This window comes from Rhincodon typus, chromosome 3, assembly GCF_021869965.1.
Source record: "Rhincodon typus isolate 14 chromosome 3, sRhiTyp1.1, whole genome shotgun sequence".
Classification (NCBI taxonomy): Eukaryota; Metazoa; Chordata; class Chondrichthyes; order Orectolobiformes; family Rhincodontidae; genus Rhincodon; species Rhincodon typus.
In genome coordinates this window covers 104879807-104901621 of record NC_063334.1, presented here as the reverse complement: position 1 = coordinate 104901621, position 21815 = coordinate 104879807, and the positions used below count along the sequence as shown (strand labels likewise).

General features: G+C 41.2%; 1 protein-coding gene across 1 annotated transcript in view; it reads right to left on the bottom strand.

Annotated features, from left to right (window-relative positions):
• LOC125481966 (ufm1-specific protease 2-like) overlaps window positions 1–21815 on the bottom strand; it is a 73796-nt gene that overhangs the window by 34713 nt on the left and 17268 nt on the right. The window contains exons 5-7 of the mRNA XM_048593928.1: window positions 21029–21183; window positions 14608–14800; window positions 6980–7123 (exon numbers count right to left, since the gene is read on the bottom strand). Coding sequence (XP_048449885.1) covers window positions 6980–7123; window positions 14608–14800; window positions 21029–21183 — 492 coding nt within the window. The remainder of the gene's footprint in view (window positions 1–6979; window positions 7124–14607; window positions 14801–21028; window positions 21184–21815) is intronic.

Sequence of the window (21815 nt, the reverse complement as noted above, 5' to 3'; positions counted from 1 at the left end):
CCACAACGATGCCACCCGAAGGTTGCAGGAACAGCAACTCATATTCCACTTGGGAACCCTGCAGCCCAATGGTATCAATGTGGATTTCACAAGCTTCAAAATCTCCCCTCCCCCTACCGCATCCCAAAACCAGCCCAGCTCGTCCCCGCCTCCCTAACCTGTTCTTCCTCCCACCTATCCCCTCCTCCCACCTCAAGCCGCACTCCCATCTCCTACCGACTAACCTCATCCCGCCCCCTTGACCTGTCCGTCCTCCCTGGACTGACCTATCCCCTCCCTAACTCCCCACCTACACTCACGTTTACTGGCTCCATCCCCGCCTCTTTGACCTGTTTGTTTCCTCTCCACCTATCTTCTCCTCTATCCATCTTCTATCCGCCTCCCCCTCTCTCCCTATTTATTTCAGAACCCCCTTCCCCTCCCCCATTTCTGATGAAGGGTCTCGGCCCGAAACATCAGCCTTCCTGCTCCTATGATGCTGCTTGGCCTGCTGTGTTCATCCAGCCCTGCACCTTGTTGTCTTGGATTCTCCAGCATCTGCAGTTCCTACTATCATATGATGGACTGGACATTGTCTCTGGATAGCTAAAATGTGTTTCCCTGCTATGTCATATCTATTCAACTCTCAAATGGCCAGCATTCCACGAGAGGACGAAAAACAGGACAAAGATGCTTAAATCACTTGAAGCAGCATTGACATTACTGATTCAGAGGAATTTGTGACCAATTGTTCAAAATGGCAACAACTAGTCAATCAAGCTGCGTTACATTTTGAGTCCAAATATCTTACTGATGAGGCAGAACCTTGGCAGAGAAGAAGAGAAAAAGAAGCAGTTGCTGCACTCTGAATCCCAATACCACATGGGGCATGCTGCCTCATGGTCAGTCGTCACAGTTCCAGAATATCTCTGCATGAGTTCCTCACGGTTGGGGCCTTGGCCTAACCATCTTCAACTGCTCCATCATAAGGACAGAAGTGGGGATGTTCACTGATAAATTTACAATGTTCGGTACTATTCTACTCAGTGCTCTGAATAATGAGACGTCAGAATCAGTTCATATTGAGTTTGAGCATGAAGAAAAATCTAGGAAGGTAGAGATGGCAGCGAAAGACAAGGAGAGAGCAGAAAACAAAAGAAAGAGTGATGGAATTGAAATGAATAGAAATGGAAGAGAGAAGGCTGGAACGAGAAACTCAAAGGAGAAAGTGAAAAAAGGTCTTAAAATGACAGTTGAAAAAGAAGATCTCAGAAGTGAAAGCAGGCTCTGATGGGGAAAATTCTAAATATAAAGCCCAGTAAGGAAATTGTACAGGCCCTATCAAAATTTAAGGAAAAGGGTTTGGAAGAATTTTTATGTTGATTGAGAAACATTGCCCATGAAAAGTGAATCAAAAGGTGGAGCAAGGATGCTTATGCTTTACTATCAGAGGAGGTTTCTGTGGAATATGATGCTATTAAGCAGGCTGTTTTGGGTGCTTCTGATTTAGTTCCAGAGACTTTCAAGCATAACTTTTGAAATTCAAGGAAATAGTCTAGCTAAACCTGCATTTGAAATAGGTTAAGTGAAATACTTTTGTTCGATGGATGCAATCATTGAAAGTTGAAGCCACTTTTAATACTCTCAGAGATATTATTCTCTTGAAAGAATTTAAAAATGTACTACCTTCTATAATCATAAACTATGTTGAAGGAAAAAAGGGATGCAACTGCTGCACAGGCATTAGTAATGGCAGACAATAAAATCAATCATGATCATGAAACTAGACCTATCTTCCATCACCCTCATAAATTTGATAAAAATAGAGGCTGGCAGTGCGCAAGAGAAACAAATATCCAGAGTAAAGAAAGGACAACTGGAAATGACCCAAGATTCCCTCCTCAGATAAGAAAGGAAGGTACTGAGAGTGATGGTGAAAATCAAAAGCCTCAGTGTTTTCCATTGTAATTAAGTAGGACATCATTCAGGATGCTGGAAATAGCAAGGGAAGCCTTGGGACATATGTTCAGAAGACTGAGCCTGAAAAGGGAACTCAGAAGGACAATACCACTGTTCAAACTGCAGTTTTAACTGGAGGTAAACACTGCTGTTAGTGCAGGAGAGTTGAATAGGTAGATAAAGATATAAATAGTTTTAGTCAAAGGGAAGATAACCTATTTTTCTTAAAATGTTGCAGCTGGACCTATAACCATATTAAGGGGCACAGGAACTATTCAGAGATAGTAAGAACTGCCGATGCTGGAGTCAGAGATAACAAGGTGTAGAGCTGGATGAACACAGCAGGCCAGGCAGCATTAGAGGAGCAGGAAAGCTGACGTTTAAGGTCGGGACCTTTCTTTAGAAATGGGGCTATTCAGACTCTTTGCTAGAAAAAAAATCGTTTTCCATCCAGACAATAAAATGAAAACAGAAGTGTTAATAAATGGGATAAGCATATGCCAGTTCCATTGCACAAACTGCACTTGAACTATGACCTGTCTGAAGTAGTAGTAGTTGGAGTTATTAAGAAATTGCCCATGGATGGGGTTGATTTAATCTCATCGAATAATTTGGTTGGAATAAAAGTTGTAGCATCACTCATAATCACAAAAAAAGTCTGAAAGAGGATAAAGAGACAGAACAGTTACAGGAACAATCATAGAATCCCTACAGTGTGGAAACAGGCCCTTCGGCCCAACAAGTCCACACTGAACCTCAGTGAATCCAACCAAACCCATCCCCCTATAAACCCACTTAATCTACACATTCCTGAACACAATGGGCAATTTAGCATGGCCAACCCACCTAGCCTGCACATCTTTGGACTGTGGGAGGAAACTGGAGCACCCAGAGGAAACCGACGCAGACACAGGGAGAGAGTGTAAACTCTGCACAGACAGTTGCCCAAGGGTGGAATTGAACCCAGGTCCCTGGCACTGTGAGGCAGCAGTGCTAACCACTGTGTCACCCCAACAAGTTTCAAGTATTTTTCCATCATGTGTAGCGATCAGAGCAATGGCTAAATAAACCATTACCAGAAGTCAAAGTAATACAACAAGTGGATGTTAGAGTAACTGAAGAGTTATGTAAAGAAGGGGATAATTCAAAAAGCATTTAGCATGTCTTCATTATTTGAGATGCAGAGAGTAGATTCAGAGTTAAGTAAGTTTGCACAAACAGCTCATGATGAAGTTGATGGATTTCTTGAGTGCTATTAGATTAGAAACAGAATTTTGATGAAGAATTGGAGACACTCTCGGAGACCTGCAGACGGGTAATGGATAGTTATTCATCAGATAATGGTATTGCCCAAATATCATATAGAAGTAAGGGAAACATAAGCATGAATAAATAGGACTTTTACATGCCTAAGATTTTACATGGATGTAGTGCAGTGCTGTAAAAAGTTTCAGGTAGTTGGGAAACCTCAACATGTGACAAAGCTAGCACCTTTATTATCCATACGAGTTTTTGAAGAACCGTTCAGTCAAGTGTTAGGTTGTGTAGGACCATTACCAAAAATAATCACAGTCTATCCTGACAATTATAGATACGACAGGCTGATTTCCAGAGGTTATTTCTTTCAAGACAACTACAGCTGAGGTAGTAATAAAAAAGTTAATTCAAATTTTTACACATTATGGACTACCAATTCAAATGCAATCTGATCATGTTTCTAACTGCATGTCTAAATTTTCCAGGACATAATCAGCAACAAGGAATCAGTAAACAGTTGAAGTCTGCTGCCTATCATCCACAAACGCAGGGAGCTATGAAGAGAGACCAAGGGACTCTCAAAATAATGTTTGAAGCCTACTATCATAAATATCCACAAGATTTGAACAAAAGATTAGATTTCTTACTGTTTGCTACCAGAGATGCCCTAAGTTGGGTTTAAGCCACTCAGATTGATCTATGGCCATGAGAAAAGAGGCCCATTAAAATTGTTTAAGAAAACATTCTTAAGACAAAAAGATGAATCTTCAATGTTGGTTTATGTGTCCATGTTTCAAGAGTGTTTCACAGGTGCACGTAAAGCCATGCACTCCATTTAAAGACTCCATGAGCACAAATGAAAGAATGGACAGGCCTTTATGAATTAAACCACTGAAAGCAAAATTCAGTAGCCTCAACAAGTTTGTTAAGAGAACTACAAAAAGGACTTATTTGATAGATAGCTCTGATAGCAGAAATAAAAATTGATTGCATCACATGAATATGTTGAAGCAATATCATTGCATGGAAGAAGATAAGAAAGAGCAAGTGTATTCATAGGACCATAAGACCTAGGAGCAGAAGTAGTTCATTCAGCCCATCCAGTCTGCTCTGCCATACAATGAGATCATGGTTGACCTAATGATCCTCAACTGCATTTTCCTGCCTTTTACCCATAACCCTTAATTCCTTTACCTATTAAAGCTCTGTCTATCTCAGCATTGAATATATTTAATGACCCAGTCCTCGACATCCTTTTAGGGTAAAGAATGCCACAGATTTAATATCCTCTGAGAGAAGAGATTCTTCCTCATCTGCTTTAAACTGGAATCTGTGGAAGAATGCGTTTTAAAAACAAGATACTGGAACACTTTTTGAGTAATATCTATAATGTTGCCTTGTTTAAGCAGTGAGGCAGCTTTTGGACAGGTTAGCACTACTTGAATAAGTTTACGGCAATTTTGCTCTGAGATAGTCTTTTGACTTGCTTTCGGTCAGGACCAGGTTTGAATTCAGGAGGACTCTAACATAATAAGAACCACTGGATGGGTTCTTATGCCTGTGGCAAGAGCTTTCGGTTTGGACAATACAGCTGAAACATTCAGCCTGTGAAGAGAAAACATCCATCCATCTTTATGTCTCTCTCTCCCTCTCTCTCTCTTCACCTCCACCGCACACCCCCACTCCCCCACTCCCCCCGATCCCCTGTGTGAAGGAGTAATAGAAAATATACTGGGAGCTGTTTGCATTCACCATTTCCCTGTAAACTGCTTGCATCTCTACAAATCTCCATTGAAAACAAAAGTGGAGAAACCTTGTTCATAGACACTGGTTAGTAAATGAAAGACTGAGAGTCAGTGTACCCACGACCTTGTGTCCTCATCCAAGAGTTGAAATGATTTGAAAGAAAATTTATTAATTCCTGTGATTCAGACTGATGCTAGAACTGCGCTTTACTGACCTTTTTCTCTTCCAAGCCCTTAATTCCTCTGTTCTGCCTTGTTTCTTTGTATGTCTGCTTATCTATGTTTGGGAAACTTTCAAAAGGAATAAAGTTTAAGTTATAGAATTAAGTTAACTATTGGTGTATTGATTTCTCGCTAGTTTTTTTTCTTGTTAGTGATAATAATGGTAATTATGTGCATATACTTGTAACTAAATTAAAGAGTTAGGTAAAATTGGGTAATTCTTTGCTTTAATCAAATTTTAACATTTGTGATGATTCCAAGAACAGTGGGGCTTGATTTCCAGCACACTGCACCAGAGAATGACACACTCCTGGGAGAAAATATTGGAGAGTTGAAACGATAGTGATTGGACAGAAAACAGACTTCAAGTTAGACACTGGGGCGGGAATATCAATTTTTTCAGACGTAGAAGTGAAAAGAACACTTTCTCTGACCATCCACCATTCAATTTCAGACAAGGAGGCATTCATTTCAGAGTTAATGGACAACTGATGGTGACACTTCAATGCAAAAGAAAAGATAAATCCCTGAAAACCTTTATATGATTGAAAATGAAGAATGTTTTCCACTAAGCCAGAAAGTCTTCAAAAGAGGAGAAAAGAAATTGTTGAAGAGTCAATTCTTCACTGATTACAAAATATTTACGTGCAACAACAAAAAGATTAGATGAAGTTCAGAAAGCTCAGTAAACAGGTGGAGAATGTGCTAACTTTGTGTGTGCTATATGAAAGGATGGCCAGATTGTGTTCAAAGTAATCCCTTTTTCAGACTATACTTTGAGTGACAAAAGGCATCTCAGTATCATTGATGGCATGCTAATCTATAATGAGACATTGGTCATTCAAATAGCTGTCAGAGGTGACACTTTTTAGATACACCAAGGTCATTTGGTATTACAAAGTGCCATGCTAGAGTGTGAAGTGCTGTGTCATGGCCTGGAATTTCAAAGCCATTGAAAGAAATTATTTCAAACTGCATGACATGGGAGGCAGTGGGGTAGTGGTAATGTCACCAGGCTAGCAATTCAGAATCCTAGGAAAATGTTCTGATGTCCATGGGTTTGAATCCCAGAGTGCAATTTGAATTCCATAAAAATTTGGAATAGAAAACTGATGGCAACTATGTTGATTATTAACCACTGTTGATTGTTGTTTATAAAATACACCATAAGGTTCACTAATTTCCTTTAGCGAAGGAAATCTGCTGCATTTACCTGGTCTGACTTACATGTGACTCCAAATCCACAGCAATGTGGTTGACTCTTAATTGCCCCCTGGCAATTAGGAACTGGTAATAAATAGCCAGCAATGTCCACATCCCATGAATGAAAAAGAAAATTACCGTAAAGAGCAGAGGGAACCACTGATGCTGCTTTCGTTTCTGGGGAGAAGCATAGAGAAGGAGGTTCGAAAAAAAAATTACCATGTTTAAGTGAACGTTTGTGGAGAGCAGAAGTCCTCTACTTTCTCTAAGGCAGCCAAGCAAATGACCAGAGAGTTTGGTGAAACTTCCACAGCCATTATTTCCATGAGCTAGAGATGTAGACAGAGGCTTGGTAGGGTAGGAATACTGTAAATAATATGTAATCATAAACCTGGAGGAGAGTAGCTGCGGTGTAAAAGGTTACTGCTAAATGCGTAAATGATAATTGACAATGTAAGGGATCATTTGTGCCCCTGGGTAGAGATGGTTCTACATTTAGCCTCATGCTAAGATTATCCTTTAACTAGTTTAAATAGCTTCCAGCTGTCTCTATTCATCCTGATCAAGGATACAACCTATCTTAACATCCAATACAATGATTACAGAATGTGTACCTTATACTCATCAGGGTTGGGAGCAGGAATATACTTATGTACATTTTTCAAGTACTTAGTTTCCATCTCAGCACTTGGAAAGACATAAACCATAGGACGACGAAAGTAGGGTTTATTGTCTAGGGCAAGTTCATTTTGCAACTCCTGTACAATTTAAAAAAATGTGAAAATTTAATTATATGATAATTACATCATCATTTAAAGAATATTATTTTATAAACCATTCTAATCTAAAAATACAGCCAAAAACCTCTAAGGCAATAGCTTGGTCATCCTTATCATAACATACTTAATAATTGAGCACAGATACATATCTGGCAACTACTACAGCATAGGTCACGAGAATGTCCAATTCCAGTTGTGGAACAGCATAACAAATTCCTGTAGAGAACATATAGATTTCAGTTGCACACCATCCTTTTGTTTCGTTAGAATGGTATTCATCAAATTGTAGGACTTTTGCAATGGGCTGAACTCTAAGCTAAACAAATGGATTGGATGTTACAAATAATAGTTGTTGGACATGAAACATTTAGCTCTGTTTCTCCATCTACAGATGCTGTCAGACATGTTGAGTTTTTCTAGCACTTTCTTTTTTTATTATGATGGGAGGATGGCTTCCACGGTTCTGTTCCAAAATTCAACGTTTTGATATTCCAACACAAAACAATGCAATAAAGACATTTTCTTAATGGTTGGCAGGAAGGGTTCCCATATAGATACAGTTTTCTTAAAAGGACACAGCACATTTACCCAAGTCCAACGATTGGATTTGTTGCCCTGTGGAGAACTACAAAGATTGACAAACACCATGTGAAAAAATTTACTCATTTCAAGACTTTTATTCTGAGACTGTAATACATTTTTCTAGATTTACTGGCCAGGGGATATATCCTTTCAACATCTACCCCATTAAACTCTATAAAAATATGAATTCACAAATTAAGGATATGAGGTAGGTCATTTAGGACTGAGATGAAAAGAAATTTCTTCACCCATTGAGTGTTGAGCCTGTAGAACTCTCTGTCACGGAACGCATTGAGGCCAAATTACTGAATGTTTTCAAGCAGGAGTTAGATATAGTTCACATAGTATCAACCTCACACCCTCCCTCGACCTCTTCATCTCTAACTGCTGTAGTGACATCGATCACCTCAACCTTTCCATCCCTCTCACTCACTCCAACCTCTCCCCCACAGAACGTGCATCCCTCCATTCCCTCTGCTCCAACCCTAATCTCACTATCAAACCCACGGACAAGGGAGGCGCAGTTGTGGTACGGCGCACTGACCTTTACATCGCTGAGGCCATGCGCCAACTCTCTGACATCTCCTCCTACCGCCCCCTTGATCATGACCCCACTCCTGACCACCAAAACATCATCTCCCAGACCATCCATAACCTCATCACCTCAGGTGACCTCCCACCCACAGCCTCCAACCTCATTGTTCCCCAACCCCGCATCGCCCGTTTCTATCTCCTTCTCAAAATCCATAAACCCGACTGCCCTGGCCGAACCATTGTCTCCGCCTGCTCCTGCCCCACTGAACTTATCTCCACTTATCTCGACTCCATTTTCTCCCCCCGGTCCAGGAACTCCCCGCCTATGTCGGGGACACCACCCACGCCCTTCACCTCCTCCAAAACTTCCAATTCCCTGGCCCCCAACACCTCATCTTCACCACAGATGTCCAATCCCTGTATACTTGCATTCCCCATGCAGATGGCCTAAAGGGCCTCCGCTTCTTCTTCTCCCACAGGCCGATCCAGTCCCCCTCCACCAACACCCTTATCTGCCTAACTGAACTCATCCTCACCCTTAACAACTTCTCCTTCAACTCCTCCCACTTCCTACAGATGTAAGGGGTGGCCATGGATACCCGCATGGGCCCAAGCTATGCCTACCTCTTTGTAGGATACATGGAACAGTCCCTCTTCTGCAGTTACACTGGCACTATCCCCCACCTATTCCTCTGTTACATCGATGACTGTTTCGGCGCTACCTCGTGGTCCCACGAGGAGCTCGAACAGTTTGTCAACTTTACTAACACCTTCCATCCCAACCTCAAGTTCACCTGGACCATCTCTGATACCTCTCTCTACTTCCTGGACCTCTCTGTCTCCATCTCTGGTAACCACCTTGAAACTGATATCTATTTCAAGTCCAAAGACTCCCACAGCTACCTAGACTACACCTCCTCTCACCCAGCTTCCTGCAAGAATGCGATCCCCTATTCCCAACTCCTCCGCCTCCGCCGCATCTGCTCCCAAGATGAAGTGTTCCACTCCCGGACATCACAGATGTCCTCGTTTTTCAAGGACCACAATTTCCCCACCTCAGTGGTTGAAAACGCCCTCGACCGCATATCTTGCGTTTCCCGCACCTCAGCCCTCACAGACCCTCCCGGCAATAAAAACAGAGACAGAATTCCCCTTGTCCTCACGTATCACCCCATTAACCTCCAGATTCAACGCATCATTCTCCGCCACTTCTACTACCTGCAATCTGACCCCACTACCAAGGATATATTTCCCTCCCCACCCTTATCTGCCTTCTGGAGGGACTACTCTCTCTACGACTCCCTTGTCCGCTCCACTCTCCCCACTAGCCCCACCACCCCGGCACATTTCCCTGCAACCGCAGGAGGTGCTACATCTGCCCCTACACCTCCCCCCTCACCTCCATCCCAGGCCCCGAAAAACCTGCCACATTAAACAGATGTTCACCTGCACATCCGCTAATGTGGCCTATTGTATTCGCTGTTCCCGATGTGGTCTCCTCTACATCGGAGAGACCAAGCGGAGGCATGGAGACCGCTTTGTGGAGCAGCTACACTCGGTTCATGACAAACACCTCCCAGTCGCGAACCACTTCAACTCCCCCTCCCACTCCCTGGACGACATGACAATCCTGGGCCCCCTCCAGTGTCACAACGATGCCACCCGGAAACTGGAGGAACAGCACCTCATATTCCACCTTGGGAGCCTACAACCCAATGGTCTCAATGTGGACTTTACTAGCTTAAAAATCTCCCCACCCCGACCTTATCCCAAGGCCAGCACCCCCCTCATCTCTGCCTCCTTGACCTGTCTGTCTTCTCTCCCACCTATCCACTCCACTATCCACCTTCTATCACTGCCCCCCCTCTCTATTTATTTCAGATCCCCCTTCCCCTCCCCCATTTCTGAAGAAGGGTCCAGACCTGAAACTTCAGCTTTCCTGCTACTCTGATGCTGCCTGGCCTGCTGTGTTCCTCCAGCTCCACACCTTGTTATCTCAACATCCCATTTGCCTTCCCTATTACCTTCTGAACTTGGATATTAGCTTTTTATGATTCATGGATGAGAATTCCTGAATAACTCTGAACTGTAGCTACCTACAGCCTTTCTCCATTTAAGTAATATTCAGCTCTCTATTCTTCCTGCCAGAGTGCATAACCTCACATTTCACACACGTTATATTTTGTCTTCCAAGTTTTTGCCCCCTTATTTAAATTGTCTTTGCGGATCCTTTGAGTCCTCCTCACCACTTGCCTTCCCAAATACTTATTGTGTCATCCATGTTAAAACATTCACTTTCCTCATCTAAGTTGTTAATATATATATTGTAAATAGTTGTAGTCACAGTATTGATAACTTTGGTGCTGAACACCATCTGAAAGTGTTCTCCTTCTTCCAACTTTCTACCGATCCTCTATCCATGTTACTTTCAACACTATGGGCTCTTCTCTTATCAATTAGCCAAATGTGTTGTACCATACAGAACATAGGACAGTACAGCACAGGAACAGGCCTTTCAGCCCATCATGTCTGTGTCGACTATTCTAAACTAATCCCATCTGCATGTATATGGTCAGTGTCCCTCTATTTCCTGCCTATTCAGGTGTCTGTCTACATGGTTCTTAAATGTTGCTGTTGTTTCTGCTTCTGCCACTATCTGTTGCAGTTAGTTCCAGGCACCTCCCATTCTCTGTGTAAAAATCTTGCCTCGCACATCTCTAAACTTGCCCCCTCTCACCTTAAACATATGGCCTCTATCATTTGACATTTACAACCTCGCATAAAGACTCTGACTATTGACCTTATCCATGCTTCTCATAATTTTATATATTTCTATCAGGTCGCTCCTTGGGGAGGCAATGGTCTAGTGGTATTTACACAAGACTATTAATCCAGAAACTCAGCTAATGTTCTGGGGACCTGGGTTCAAATCCGGTCATGGCAGATGGTGGAATTTGAATTCAATAAAGAATCTGGAGTTTAGAGTCTAATGAATACCACAAAACCATTGCCAATTGTCAGGAAAAGCCCACATGGTTCACTAATGTCCTTTAAGGCAGGAAAACTGCCATCCTTACCTGGTCCGGTCTACATGTCATGCCAAACCCACGGTAATGTGGTTGACTCTTAACTGCCCTCAGTAGTTACAGTTGGGTGATAAGTAATGGTCTAGCCAGAGATGCCCACGTCTCCGATGCTCTCGCGAAAGCAATCCAAATTTGTCCAAACTCTGCTTATGGCTAATATACTCCAATCCAGGCAACATCCTGGTAAACCTCTTTTGCACCCTCTCCAAAGCTTCCACATCCTTGCTATATTGTGGTGACCATCATTGCACACAATACTCCAAATGTAGGCTAACTAACATTTTATATAGCTGCAACATGACTTGCTAACTTTAATACTCAATGAAGACAAGTACACTATACACCTTCTTTATCATCTTATCCACTTGACTTGTCACTTTCAGGGACCTATGGACTTGCATCCAAAGATCCCTCTGTATATCAATGCTCTTACCGGTTCTGTCAGTAACTGTATATTTTCCTCTTGTATGTGATGTTCCAAAATTTATCTCCTCTCACTTGTCTAGATTAAACTGCACCTGCTATTTCTCTACTTAACTTTCCAAAAGATCTATATCTTGCTCTCTCCTTTGACAACCTTCCTCACTATCTAGAGCTCTACCAATTTTTGGGTTGCATGAAAGGTCAGACCACCTACATTTTCATCCAAATCATTTATGTATTTACAAACAACAGAGGTCTCAGCACTGATGCTGGTGGAACACCAGAGGTCACAAACCTCCAGTCTGAAAAGCATCCCTCCAAAACTATATCTTCTACGACCAAGCCAATTTTGTTTTCAACTTACCAACTCATTGTGGATCCTATGTGACTTAATCTTCTGGACCCGCCTACCAACTGGGACCTTGTCACATGCTTTAGTAAAGTCCATGTAGACAACATCTACTTCCCTACCATCATCAATCATCTTCTTCACTTCCTCAAAAAATTCAATCAAATTTGTGAGACAAGACCTCCTCTGCACAAAGCCGTGTTGACCATCCCTATGATGACTTCAATCTATTCAACAAAGGTCCCTGATTAGTGTATTTGCAACTTGAGGGGCTTCACATTGCTTACACATAGATCTTGCATACTAAGACAGAAAAAAAAACGAACTGTGCCCACTCCACTTACAGCCATTTTCCATTTCCAGGCTGCATTTATGATTCATATGAGAATGTACAGCACCACAGGCCATATTTAGCTGAGGGAGACATGGGGTCAGCCTGGTAATCAAAACAGTTCTCTGAACCTCCATGTATCTTTCTTCCTTGCACTCTCTGCCTAGCCAATCAGTCTGAGCTTCCACATGTTCCCACACAATGCTTTCATTTACAAACTTTATCTCACAATTTTTAACCAAGCCCTAGCCCTAAAGCTTAACCATACCAGCCATCGTGTTGTACAGTCCCCACATCAAAACCAGGGTGGTAGTGAACAATAATGACTGGTATTCCCATATTGACCCATGTCCCATGCTTGCCTTCATTTCTCAGTCCTTTGAGTATAGGAGTTGGGAAGTCACATTGAGGTTGTACAGGACATTGGTGAGACCTCTTCTGGAATACTGTGTCCGGTTCTGGTCACCTAATTATAGGAAGGATATTATCAAGCTGGAGAGGGTTCAGAAGAGATTTATCAGGATGTTGCCAGGTATGGAAAGTTTGAGTTAAAAAAAAATGCTGGATAGGCTGACACTTTTTTCACTGGAGCATAGGAGGTTGAGAGGCGACCTGATAGGAGCTTATAAAATAATGAGAGGTATGGATAGAGTTAATGGTAGTTGTCTTTTCCCTAAGATGGGGAGTTTCAAAACTAGGGGGCACACTTTTAAGGTGAGAACAGAGAGATTTAAAAAGACATGAGGCAATTTTTTTACACAGTGGGTGGTTTGCCTGTGGAATGAGCTTCCTGAGGAAGTGGTAGATGCGGGTACAATTACAACCCACTACCCCAAGTGGGTGACTGGCCATGACCAAGTCCCTGGACTGATATTGAATGAGGCCCTTTGATGTACTGTGCTAGGACCCCTTACTGAATTCTGTCTCCCTTGATCTGACTGAGAACTACTTCCCAGAGACTTTGAGAGATGCTTGAAGCACATGTAGTGTAAATACAGTACCGTATTAGCTGCTGGCATATGCTGCATGTGTGAGGTTGACTTAGAACAGTACCTGTCCCCTTGATTGATCACTAGTACCAACAATGATAAGCTGCCTAATCTATGTTTCCACTAAACTAAGACAGAAGTACTCTGAAACTTTACATTCTGGTTTAGGCAGCAAAGTGCAAAAAATGCAAGGAAAGGCAGATGCATGTGCCAGTCCCTGAGCAGAACACAACTCGGGTGCTGGAAAATATACAGTGTTCTTAGAGCAAAAATGAACTTGTAATTATCTTTCCAGGCCAGTTCCCATAAGCAAATATTACTTTGCTTGTTCTCTCCTTTTGTAAAAAAAAAACTATTATTCAAAATTTAAAGTTAATTCTCACCTTCAGCTCATAGCTCCAACCCAACAATGAGAAAAATAAAGGAAAAAATAATGATGGTCTGAGCAGTACATTATGCTGCAAAGGCAATTTCCATTAAACAAAATAAAACATGGCAAGACATTTTGGTGCCATTGGAGTGTCTGATGAAAATTCAGAGAGCGGGATCTCCTACAAAGAGAGATTCTATTTCTGTTTTGAAGCAAACAAAATTGAAGCAGAAATAGTTGTCCCTGCTTTCCTGAGTATTGTGGAGGGGGTGGGCGGTTGGGAAACTCTTGAGTAGTGTGGTACTTATGTTGAAGTGGTAGCAATTCTGTAGAACTGTTTTGCATCAAAACCATTGGTGATTGCTGAAAGGTTTAAATTCAACAAACAACAACGCAGCATGATGGTTTATGAAATGCCTTGTGACCTGTCCATAATGTGTGAAGTATAAGACAGACAAGATTAAAAGGAAATAATTTTGAAAGTGATCTATGGTCACATAGAAACAAGCATTTTCACTGCTTCCAAGAATTTGATTAAGTATTGATTAGATATGATGTTATGTGTAGTTCATGTGGGTATCTTGGCATTTATTTTGGAGGACAGTGTTGTGTAAAATCACATTTTCCATTAATAATTAACTGAAGCACATTTTGGAAGGTCTGAAAAGACAGATTGTGCGTTTTTTTTAAAAATGTGAGCACAAATCCAAAATTGACAAAATAAATTGCTAATTCAGACATTTAGTAATTAATGATGAGACTGTATAAATGGAAGAAGTGACCTGGACTCCAATCATACTTTTCGTTGCGGTTCCAGAATTGCATCACTGACTCCAGCAGGGTATATTACTGTCGTAAGAATAGTTTTTTCTGGCAGTTCAAAGTGGAAGGCTTGCGGCTGTGGGACAGTCTTTCCATTTGTATATCGTTCAATGCAGTTGTCCATCGCAGATAGTTGAGCAGTAACTGCTTCCACAAACTGATCCTGTACCCTGTCAAAAACATTATTTATAGTTACCATTAAAAGCATATGTTTTTTAAAAAGACATAAGTTTATATGTAATATATTTGACAAGAAACCTGTTTCAATTCAGAGACAAAAATACAGAATTACCCCTACATGGTGGAGCATTACTTCACAAGTAATGGTGAATCATTTAAAATAAACATCTTTACATTAGATTGATGTAGAATTTTTTGCTATATTTTTCTTCACTTTCTATCAAATATGTACAATTCAAATTTTACAATTCAAGCCCAATGTTTAATACCAGATGCAGAAACATCCACAGCATAAAATTTGATTGAACTAAGGAAGGCAGTTTCCTTCCCTAAAGGACATTAGTGAATCAGATGAGATCTCCCCAACAATTGAAAATGGATTCCTGGTCATATTAGACACTTAATTCCAGATTTTTACTGAATTTAGATTTCACCATTTGCCATGGTAGGATTCAAACCTGGGTCCCCAAAACATTATTTGGGTCTCTGAATTAATAGCCTAGCGATATCGCACTCGGCCATCACTTCCCCCTTGGTGAGTGGCTTGGAGGGGAATTTGCAGATGGTGGTGTTCCTGTGTATCCCTCTAAATGGAAGTGGTCACGAATTTGGAAGGTGCAGTCTAAGGAGCTTTGGTGAATGTCCATGGTCATCTTCTACACAGTACACTCTGCTGCTGAGTGTCAGTGGTAGAAGGAGTGGGTGTTTATGGATGTGATTGGAATCAAGGCTACAATATCCTGGATGTTGTCAGGCTTCTTGAATGCTGTGGAGCTGCTCTCATCCAGGAGAGTGGGTAGTATTCTATCACACTCTTAACTTGTGCTTTGTAAATGGTGGACAGTCTTTGGGGAGTGACTTGCAACAAAAACAGATTTTGCTGGCAAAACTCAGCATGTCTGGCAGAATCTGTGGGTAGTGAATATAGGTAAGGATTTGAGTCCAGGGACTCATGATGGTTCTGATGAAGAGTCACCAGATGAGTGATGAATGATGCACTACAAGATTCCGAGGCTGTGACCTGTTCTTGTAACCAATGCATTTATATGGTGACTCCAGTGGAGTTGCTGCTCAATGGTAAACCCAAGCATGTTGATAGTGGTGATTCAGTGATGGTAACACCATTTCATGTCAAGGTCATTAGATTGTCTTTTATTCAAAATTGTCAGTGCCTGGTATTGTGTGGTGTGAATGTTACTTGTCACTTGCCAGCCCAAGTCTGGATATTGTCCAGATCTTGTTGCATTTGAACATGGACTGCTTCCATGTCTAAGGAGTCATGAATGATGCTGGACATTGTGCAATCATCAGTGAATATCCCCACCTCTGAATTCATGATGGCAGGACGGTTTTTGATGGAGCAGTTGAAGATGGTTAGGACTCTACCCTGAGCATCTTCTGCAGAGATGTCCTGGAGCTGAGATGATTGACCTCCAACAACCACAACCAATTTCCTATGTGCCACATATGACTCCAATCAACAGAGATTTCTGTTGTTTCCAGTTTTGCTACACTCAATCAGATGTGACCTTGATGCCAAGGGGTGTCGCTCTCACTTCACCTCTGGAATTCAGCTCTTTTGTCCAGTCCACATTTGAACCAAAGCTGTAATAAGGTCCTGCATTGACTGGCTCTGTTGGAACCTAAACTGGGTATCAGTGAATAGGCTATCACTGAGCAGGCACTGCTTGATAGTACTAACATATGAACATATGAACAGAACATGAGTAGACGACTCAGCCCTCTGAGCCTGATCCACCATTCAATAAGATCATGCATGATTTGATTTCAACTTTAATTCTTCATTCCTATATATCCCTGGGAATCTTTCATTCCCTTGATAATCATGAATTTACCTATGCCTTAAAATTATTTAAACATTCTTCATCCACTGCTATATGAGGAAAGGAATTCAAAAGATTCACAACCCAGTTCGAGGAAAAAAAAAGTTTCCTCATCTTTGTCTTAACTGGGTGATCCCTTATTTTTAAACTATGATCCCTATTTCTAAATTCTCCTACAAGATGAAACATCCTTTTGACATCCACCCGGTCAAGTTTCCTCAAGATCTTTTATGTTTCAATTAAGTCACCTCTGACTCTTCTGAACTCCAGGAGATACAGGTGTAGCTGTCTCGACTTATTTCATAAGGCAATCTGCTCATTCCAGGTCTTAGTCAAGTAAACCTTGCAGCTGCTTCCATTGCATTAAGATCCTTCTGTTAATGCAGTGATTAGTATTGTATACAGTGCTCCAGATGTGATCTCACCCAATGCCCTGTACAACTGAAGCATAACCTCCCCACTCTTGCATTCAATATGACCCAAAACGTCAGCTTTCCTGCTCCTCTGATGCTGCCTGGCCTGCTGTGTTCCTCCAGTTCCACACTATGTTATCTCAGCCTTCTATTTCTGATTAATTTGCTGTACCTGTATACTAACCTTCTGCAATAAATGCACTTGGATACCCAGATCTCTCTGCATCTCAGAGGTCTGCAAACTCTCACTATTTAAATATTATGCTTCTTTTTTATTGTTTCCACCAAAATGGAACATTTCACACTTTCCCACATTGTGTTTCATTTGCCAAACTTTGCCCACTCAAAAAAAAGTCTATACCCCTTTGTCGGCTCTTATGTCCTCTTCACAACTCACTTTCCTACTTTGCGTCATCAGTAAATTTAGATACCATACTGTATTTATATGGTGAATCCAGTTGAGTTTCGGGTCAATGGTAACCCTGAGGATGTTGTTAGTGGGGGATTTAGCGATGGAAATACTATTAAATGTCAAGGTGGTTAGGTTGTTTTTTATTGGAGATGTTTATTGCCTGCCATTTGTGTGGCATGACTGTTACTTGCCACTTGTCAGCCTAAGCTTGGATATTATCCAGGTCTTCTTTCATTTGAACATGGAATTCTTCAGTATCTGAGGAATTGCGAATGGGGCTGAACATGGTGCAATCATCAGCGAACATCCCCATTTCTGACCTTATGATGGAGTGAAGGTCATTGATGAAGCAGCTGAAAATGGTTGGGCCAAGGACACTACCCTGAGGAAGTCCTGCAGAGATGTCCTGGAGCTAAGGTAACTGACTTTCAACAACCACAACCATCTTTCTATATGCCAGGTATGACTCTAACCAGCAGAGAGTTTGTCCTCTAATGCCCCTTGATGCCACACTCACTCAAATGTGGCCTTGATGTCAAGGGCTGTCAAGCTTGCCTCACCTCTGTAATCCAGCACTTTTGTCCATGTGTGAACCAAGACTGTATTGAGGTCAGGAGCTTGGTGGCCCTAGAGGAACCCAAACTTAGTGTCAATGAGTAGGTTGTTGCTAAACAGGTGCTGCTTGATAGCATTGTTGATGACATTTTCCATCACTTTACTGATGATAAAGGGTAGACTGAAGATTATTGCAAATGCTTCAGCCTTATCTTTTGCACTAATGTGCTGAGCCCTTCCATTATTGAAGACGGGGATATTATTATTTAAATGTGGACCATCTTTCAAATCTCAGTGTGGCAGGACTGTAGAGCTTAGATCTGGTCCATACATTGCGTGATTGCATTACTCTGTCTATTATTTGCTGCTAATGCTGTTTGGCACACACATAGTCCTTTTTTGTAGCTTCACCAGGTTGACACCTCAGTTATAGGTATGCCGAATGTTGTTCTTGTCCTCCTGAACTCTCCATTGAACCAGGGATCATTCCCTGGCTTGATGGTAATAGTTGAGTGGGGCTATGCTGGGCAACAATTCTGTTCAAGCACAATTCTGCTGCTGTTGCTGGCCCACAGCACCTCATGGATGTCCAGTCTTGAGTTGCTAGATCTGTTTGAAGTCTATCCCATTTAGCACAGTGATAATGCCACACAACACGAAGGCAGGTATTATTAATGTGAAGGCGGAACTTTGCCTTGTGACAATCTGAACTTCAGAACTTGAATAACTTCATAGATTGAAAGAATCAGCAATAACTCTTTCTGGAATAAATTATTTACCAAGATTAAAGCAATAAGGAGAAAATATTGTAAAGAATTAAGAGCAACATGCTAATTAACCATCCCCGGGAAGAAAGAGTCAAAGCAACATACGTAAGTTGTATCCTGGGAGAGAGAAAGTAATACTGCTTGATAACTTTCTGCCTCATGACAAATGAGCAATTAAAACTACCTGCAGAATGATTGTACTGAAGTAAAGGGGTTAATTGCAGGACAGACTGTTTCAAGCAGACAGCTAACACTGAATGTAACAAGAAACAGGGGAACTGCTTCTGATAAAAAGGCAAGCTAGGTCTCCAAAAGACTAAATAATGTTGAGGATGAAAGAATCTAGAGAATTATCAATGATGTCACACCACAAACCTGAAAGAGAGAAAATTGTGTAAGAATCCAACTTAGAACTCTCCCTTAGCAGAACTTTGAAGAACAACACCACACAAGGACTGAACCTTGGACACTTCAAGAGGCAGACCGCTGTTAGTTGGAATTATAGCTAAATTCCACCATTAATCGAGTAATAGCTAAGTAGGCTTAACTTGCTTACTGGAGGAACCTTATTTTGGTTGAAAATGCAGTAAATTTTAAATGATTATTTCAGAACTTGATTGTCTATGATATTTCATAATAAGTAGCTGAATTAAAGGTAGCTTGCAGTGATTCACCCACAACAGTCTCCTCAAAGACAGTGCAGTGGTCACTCTTACTAATACTGTCATGGACAGATGCACCTGCAGCTGTCACATTGGTAAGGATGAGGTCAAGTATGTTTTTCCCACTTGTTGGTTCCCTCAGCACCTGCCACAAACCCAGACTAGCAGTTACATGGAAATCCCCATCCAGAGTATATTTTGCACCCTTGCCACCCTCAATGCTTTTTCCAAGTGGTGTTCAAGATGGGGGAGTATTGATTCATCAGCTGAGGTAGGAAGGAATATAGTAATCAGCGGAGGTCAGCAGAGGGCATATGTTTAAATTGAGAATAAATGGTTTATAGGAGATTTGAGGAAAAAAATTGTTACCCAGAGGGTGATTGATATATGAAACATGCTCACTGAGACGCTGGTGGAGGCAAGTATTTCTCGTAATAAGAAATGGGTCAAGCACAGGTCAATGGCATTAGTGTAGTTTGGTGGTTGTTGGTCGTGATACACATGATAGGCCAAAAGGCCTATTTCTAGCTGTAAGACTCGATAACCATGACTTTATATCTTTAACTTTAACTGAGTTTCTGGATTAATAGTCTAGCAATAATACCACTGGGCCATTTATTCCCTTTTAGTTCCAAACTACAAACAAATTTTGTGCTTTTCCCCTTGAAGAATGCACAAAGACAGGGGTTAAAAAGCCAGTTTAATCTCTACTGGAGTGGACTAGTGGGTCTGAATACTCCCGTTTGTTCCCTTCTGGGTTCAAACATCAGTGTAGTATGAAGTTCCCAGTTGAGGAACTGTTCCCTTGTTACCCCTATGATGCCGGAAAAGACTCCCTCACTGTAAGTGCTAAAAAAAAACAGTTAAAATAAGGAATCAAGACAAAGGAAATTCCATCAGACTACCAAACCAAGAATTTTGAAAATTGTCTGTTCAACTTCCAACATCAGCACTACCTGCCCGGCCCAATTATAAACATAACATCTTATCTGCTCTTCATGAATAATTCAAAGACTGATCCGCATAATCTTGTATTTACTTTTAATTCTGGACTCACATTTTATTTCTAATCTGTGTGTATTTGTATTATACAATAATGGAATTTTACAACATGGAAAGAGGCCCTTTGTTATGTGTATGCTGGTCATCAAGCATCTATCTGCTCTAGTTCCATTTTCTAGTACTCAGTCCATAGCCCTGCATGCTGTGGTACTTCAAGTGATCATCCAAATATTTCTTGAATGTTGTGATGGTATCCCACCTTTACCACCTTTCAAGTAGTTAGTTTCAGATACGCACCAATCTCTGGAAGAAAAAAATACTTTTCTAAATCCCCTGGACAGTTGCGGTTGATGAGATAGTCCAATGGCAAAATGTATTGAGCAAAGTGTCTCAACATAAAACCAAACAAATGCGATCAGCAAATATTTACCTTAAAATATCATAGAAGCACTATGTTAAGAATTCTTGAATGAATAAAGTATTGTTGACCCTGGACTACATTATTGTGTTACTAACATCCTAAATGAATTCAGAAATCCTTCAACAATTAGAGCAATATATACTTTCCCCATGGCTCCTCTGGATTAGCGAGCACTACCACATCGATAGGGAGAATCAGCTTGAAGTGGATGCGTGACATCTTCCTATGTTGGATTACAATTTCTTCAGTGTGATCAGCCCGTGCCATCTCAAACAGAATCTGCATATTTATTATTTTCTGAAAGTTAAAAAACAGTTATGCTAGAATTATTACAATTCCCAAAGGTTGTAAAGTTGGGAACAATTTACAGAGTTGTAGGACGTATGTTAGCAGTTGGTAAATGAAGCACTAGGCTGATCAAAAATGCAAGTACAGGACTTGAATTTACATAAGTATTTGAAACTTAGAATGTTACTAACGTTCATTTCCATTGCCAGAATGATCTGTTATACCAACATGGCAGTCAGCAAACATTTGGCCAGAATTCAAAGCCACCAGCTTTACACATCAGACAAGGGAAAATATACACCATTAGAGTTGAGTCCTAAGAAATCAATATAAATGCTAATCCGAGCAGATGCTGAAAAAAGTTGTTTGCCGTTTCTTTATTATGAATCAGAATCATTCTAAATATAGTCTGAGAATTAGGGTCAGACCGTTCAGGAGAGATGTTGGAACTCCTATACAAAAAAGGTAGTAAATGTTTGAAACTCTCTTCCACAAATGGCAGTGGATGCTGGATCTGTCGTTAATTTTAGATCTAAGATAGACGAATTCTTGTTAAGAAATGGATTCAGGGATATGGGCCAAAGACAGGTATATGGAATTAGCCAACAGATCAGCTATGACCTCATTGAATGGTGGAACAG